This window comes from Sipha flava, unplaced genomic scaffold, assembly GCF_003268045.1.
Source record: "Sipha flava isolate LNK unplaced genomic scaffold, YSA_version1 293_pilon_pilon, whole genome shotgun sequence".
Lineage (NCBI taxonomy): Eukaryota > Metazoa > Arthropoda > Insecta > Hemiptera > Aphididae > Sipha > Sipha flava.
In genome coordinates, this window is record NW_020272964.1 from 1,322,005 (window position 1) to 1,328,145 (window position 6,141).

Genomic DNA, 6,141 nt, shown 5'->3' on the forward strand with positions numbered 1-6,141 from the left:
ATTATATTTTTGGAGATCGTGTGTCGCTATAATAAATGGATTAATAAATAAGCTATTTAAATCTTTTTCTTCTTTAAATTTACTGAATCTTTCTTGAAAATTATCATATAGTGATGATATATGATTTTTAAAAAATCGTCAATGGAATATCTGTTGGTAGATAAATAGATTTTAATCGTACAAAGTGATCTAAATTTCCCATTCCTAAATTACTATCGAAAAGTTGAAGTCGAGACATGAAAGAATTTATAGAACCTACAAGGGCTGGAAATAAATTTCCTTCACCTTGGAGTCGTTTATTAAGAATATTTAAATATTTGAGAATATCAGTTAAAAATGCAAGGTTAATCAACCAATTTTTATCTCTCAGTATTTCACTAGTTCACATTCATCAGGCAATTCATTATTTTTTTCTAAAAATTCAATAACTTCGTCTTTTAGACTAAAAAATCTTTCTAATGCTTTTCCTTTTGCAAGCCATCTTACTTCACAAAATAATAATAGTTCACCAGACTCGTTAATGGCGTCTTCAAATAGAGTTCTGAATAATCGATGATTTAAAGGCCGAGCTTTTATTTTGTTTATACATCGAGATACTGGTTTTAATACATAATCAAATTTTAAAATTTTGGCACATAAGGCTTCTAGGTGTATAATACAGTGATATTTATTTAAATTTCTATTCAAAAATTCCTCCAATAGTGTTACACAACCAATATTTTTACCTATCGTACATGGAGCACCGTCTGTGCATTCACTTTCAAGTTTTGACCAGATTAAATCGTCACATTTTAACAATAATGTTTCAACACAACATTTTAGTTTATTAAATATATCTGTACCTTTTGTCGATGTTTCGAGTACTTCAAGTCCTAAAAGTTTTTCCGTCACTTCAAACTTAGAATTCACACTTCGAATAAATATACTTAATTTCGGATTGTCCGTAATATCACAGCTTTCATCAAGCGCAAGAGAAAAATATTTAGAATTAGTAGTACTACACGAAATTTGTTTTGAAATATCTGAGGAAATTTCGTCAATTCTTCTCATAATTGTATTACGTGATAAAGAAATGTTATTTACGTACGTAGAAATTTTTGAATCATTTGCATTTTTTGCAAAAATATCGAAACTTTTTTTAATGATTTGCCATCAGAATAAGGTTTTCCACACTTGGCTAGCAAAAATGCGATTTCATAAGACGTTAACACCATGTTTTTTTTTTCATTTGATTGTTTAGAAAAAATTGATTGCTGAGTTAACAATGAATTAGTCTTCTTTTTAATATACTCTGTCCTCTTTACAGAACCCTCGGGGCATTTTTTCAACAATATTATTGTGATTATTAAAGTGCCGTTGAACATTGAACTTTTTTTGGAACTGCAATTACAGAGTTACATTCTAAACATGTCGGTCTAGATTTTTTCCCTACTATACATAAAAATTTTTCTATCCATTCTGTATTAAAATTGTGCGAAGAAATATCATCATTATAACTTCGTTTTACGCCTAAACTTACGCCTGGTTTATTAGATGCCATTTCACGATCACACACACACACACACACACACACACACAACGAGACAAACTACTCGTTAACGCACGGGCACGGCGATTCTAATACGACTAACTTTATTGTAGTAATCTAGTACACACGTATATACAATCAAACAAATCAATATAATATAATAATTTTACATATGGTGGTTATAAGTAAACGAAAATTAGATCGACCAATACTCACATAGCAGTTGTGACGTTCGACTGGTTTTACACCGAAGCTACCGTACCGGGTTCCGTAAGTATCATAATAAAATATAAGTACAATAAAAAATACAAGTTGAACCCGCATACGTGCGATCGTTAGTCAACGACTGCTCACGACGAAAATCCAAATATCGCTTGCAACACACGAAGACAACAAAGACAAAATCACGTTGCGAGAACCGAAAAACGATGAAAACGAAAAGTTGGACGAAACGACTATGGCGGCGCTAAATCACGACTGACACAAACGCAACAAAAAGACAAAAATACCACGATTACAATTTTATACGGGAAAAACGAAAATACAGATACGGAACGCACGATATACATATTATAATAATAATTAATAATAATAATATAAATAATAACAGTGAGGCCGCTAATAAGCGCCGACCATTCGAATGCCGCGTTATCAGAACGTCATCGGAACGCGTATACGCGAGAACAGTGTATTTTAGAAAGAACATCAACGAAGGTGGACTCGGAAAAGCAAACTAGTCTGTTTACTTGAATCTATTGAAAAAGAAGCCAATATGTCTGGACTAGAGCCCTGCATGGTCTAGGCTAACCCAATCCTGACTTGAGCCCTGCCCGGGCCATTGGTACACTGGGTCGGGCAGGACTGCATATTTGTTTTAAGTTTACGGGCCTGAGTGGGCTTTGCTTTTTTAAATTAATTTTAAATAGTTTTAAAAACTAGAATAGTGTTGGGTTTTAATGGGCCGGGCATTTTATATCAGGATACGGGCTGGATTGGGCCTGTATTCTGTAAATTATTTTAATATTTGTATTTGTAGAAGACTAAAAATGAAAAATAGAAGGCACGAATGGTGAACTTAATTGTATTATTTGGATTACTTTTAAATCTTTTAATTTAATACATGCATTACAAGCTAAAAGCTATCAGGAGCGTATTTAGACTTACTTCTAGGGGGGACTCAAATTTTTCTTCAATTCAGGCTCAAAATGTACAAGTAAAATTTTTGGTAATATTTAATTCTGGTAAATCCTTAATATTTGTGGTTTTATTAATTATGGAGAAAAAAAATTTAGTTAGTAGATAAGCGATGCCAGATTTAAGATTATAAATACATAAATAATAAAAAATACAGTCGAGTCGCAATAACTCGAAGGTGAAGGGGGATAAAAATTCACTTCGAGCTATGTACGAGTATTATTCGTATTATTCGAGATATCTAAATAATTTATAAGGGAAGAATTTTTTAGGGGAATAAAACACAATTCGAGTTGTCAAGTTTTTCGAGTTATCGAGGTTCGAATTATCGCAACTCGACTGTAGTTAATATCCCACCAAAAAAACTTCGTTTATAACTCCATGTAAAAAAAAACTAAGATAAAAAAAACAAATAATGATATTACATTAAGTAATTACTAAACCTTTAAACGACGTGATATAATATGGAAACTAAGTAAAATGTAATTTTGTAATATTACAAATACCTATAATGACAATTATTATATATTTATATATATTACAATATATGCGGACGATAGAAATATTTTTTCCGACATAAATGTATTGACACTAAATAACTTCAGAAATACACCAATTCGTTAAATGATTGGAGCAAACGTACAGCATTCAAATTTTTACCAAAGAAATCCCAGTTTCTAATACTCTCACACAAAAGAGTTAATAAAAAACTAACTATAAAAATGGTCGACAAAGTAATTACATACACAAAAAACTTAAAAATATTAGCACCAGGGCTAGGATTTGTATGTAACACCATATTTTTTTTTGCAACTTCTAATTATTGATTTTGTCAATAATTTCCACGAATCATCTTATGATGAGATGCATGGTGGTGTTTTTATTTTGCATGTTTATGCATAATTTGGATAAAATGCATATTATTGAATAAAGTGAATATTATTGCATATTTCGATTATAAGAATGCCAAAAATTAATGTTTTATAATATATTTCGTAATTAATATTTTTAACTTAATATTAATATTTAGTATTTAATTCTAGCTCTGCCGAATAAAGTATTAAACTTGGTTTTTTTTTTTGTCAAACATAAATATTATTTTATTTACTTTCTCATTTATATTTAGAAAAACAGTCAACTACTAATGTATTTTAATAAATAAATATTTTTTTTATAACTATATTTTTGTGTTTATCTTATAAAAATTTAAATGCATATTTTACAATTTTTTATTGTACACAAATCCTAGTCCTGATTAGCACTAACCTTCCACGAAAAACTTACTTGAACCACACACATAAAAAAAATTAAAATACAAAGACAAAAAAAGACTTAATATTATCAAAGTAATTTCAAACACAAAATGGGGAGCAGACTCTAAAACCCTAATAAATGTATACAAATCGTTAATCAGATCAATTTTAGATTACGAATCGCCCTTATACATAATAGCGAAAAAACTCTGTACTAATAATTCTTGATATTATCTACAACGCTGACCTAAGAATGGTAGCAGGTGCCTTTAGAAGCAATCCCGTAAACAGCATACCGAATATTACTGGAGAGCAACCACTCAGTAATCGAAGAAATCAACTAATGCTACAGCACGTAATAAGAACAGCAACTGATCCGAATAAACCAACTTATTCCACAATTTTCTATAACCTATTTGAAAATACTTTTAATAACAACAACAAATTAATACATCCTATATACAAAGGATTATAAAGAAATGCGAAAACTTAAATTAGACACAAATAATATAATGATAAGAGAAATATTCGAAAAACCTCTATGGACAACAACAAAAATACTCATTTGATATGTCAATAGCGTATTATAGCAAAGACGAAACCAAATCTATGTATATATAAAAATCTTGTGTCACAGTGTTTGTTATCATATTCCTCCAAAACGACTTAACTGATTTCAATGAAATTTTGTATATAAATTTGGTAGGTCTGCGAATAGGTTTTTATCTATTTTTTATACTCCTAAGTGCTATTGTTTAATAAATCGTAGTTTAATTTATAATTTTTGACCAGGTAGATAACTGTGCAATTGAAAATGACTTTTTAAATGATACAGTTAAAAAACTATTAAAAAACTATTAATTTTATTTTTGGTATTAAGACGGGTATTGCATAAATATTAAACAACAAGATCCCGCAACAGGTGCTAAAACAAACAAGAATGTTAGTTCGAAGGATTAATATGCATATCGATTAATGGTTAGACGTGACCAGGACAAAGTTATTCTACGATATCATGAGCTTTGTCAAAAATTCATGGTCGACATGTAGGGTTGTAAAATTTCATGAAATTTATTTTCATGAAATATATAATTTGAGTGAAAAATAAAAATTTTGTTTCATTTCAGTAAAAATATAATGCTTTATGTTTTATTTTTTATGGAATACTTTTTATATTATTAATTGTATTAAATAGAAATAAAAACTAAATTATATAAATTAACAATTAACACCATATTAGTTTATAGTTATTATAATTTATAAATATTGATTTGAGGTAAGAAACCAATAGTCATTGAAAAACCTGAAGAAATTTTTCAAAATATAGATGAATTTATAAATAAGTTACCAGTAGTCCCACTACTCATCAGCTATCACATTATTTCAGAAGTTTCTCATCAAAAAAATATATCGGCTAGTTTAAAAGTTAAGCACATACTTATAAAATTTATTGTGAATATTGTGAAACACACAATATTATACCAGTATCTGGAAATGTTTTTAAAGAAAGATGAAAATTACAATTCAATATTGTAATACAATATTGAATTGTATTTATATACAAATAATAAATAAAATAAATTATATATATATATATATATATATATGTATAAAAGATAATAAACATAATGTAATTAAATAAATCTAGTTTAATAAAAAATAAAAATTAGCTTCTTTGCATAGTTAAACAAATAACTTATCAGTATAAAATATAAAATCATAATAATTAACCATTAGGTAAATATACATTTTTAAATACTATACCATTGAAAGTATGGAAATTAAAATTAAAATTACTGAACTCATATTATATAAATATATTATTTAAAGATAACAATATAATAAAATAAAAATAAGCTCCTTTGCATAGTTAAACAAATCATAAATTAGGGAAGAATAATTTTCTCATTAATATACTCAAGAAAGTATAGAAATTAAAATTTAGATGGCTGAAGACACTTCAGAAAACTCGACTAGTAACATGTAAATAAATCACAGGCGATTAGAACTATTACTTATTAGACGAATATTATCAAAAGAATAGCTGCTACCGAAATTATATCATACAATATCAACTGATTAAATGACATTTGACAGTCACCATATCAAACGTAAAAAAATATTTTTCAATATTTCATGTGAAATATTTCAAATTTACAACCCTAT

At 28.0% G+C, this 6,141-nt stretch overlaps 1 protein-coding gene across 1 annotated transcript; it reads right to left on the reverse strand.

Moving 5' to 3' along the window:
- Positions 1-366: 366 nt before the first annotated feature.
- On the reverse strand, positions 367-1,214 carry LOC112685852. The gene is made up of 3 exons (XM_025557875.1): positions 1,088-1,214; positions 843-1,022; positions 367-644 (listed from the first exon to the last, which is right to left on the reverse strand). The coding sequence occupies exons 1-3, from the start codon at positions 1,212-1,214 to the stop codon at positions 367-369; spliced, it is 585 nt and encodes a 194-aa protein (XP_025413660.1).
- Between the last annotated feature and the right edge of the window lie 4,927 nt (positions 1,215-6,141).

Excerpts from the sequence above, each read along its gene's own strand:
- LOC112685852 (XM_025557875.1), bottom strand. The coding sequence starts at position 1,214 with ATGGTGTTAACGTCTTATGAAATCGCATTTTTGCTAGCCAAGTGTGGA. Across the intron at positions 1,023-1,087 it reads AATGATTCAAAAATTTCTAC|ATATTTCAAAACAAATTTCG; the intron begins GTACGTAAATAA and ends AAATTTCCTCAG. Across the intron at positions 645-842 it reads ACTCGAAACATCGACAAAAG|AAGCCTTATGTGCCAAAATT; the intron begins GTACAGATATAT and ends TTATACACCTAG.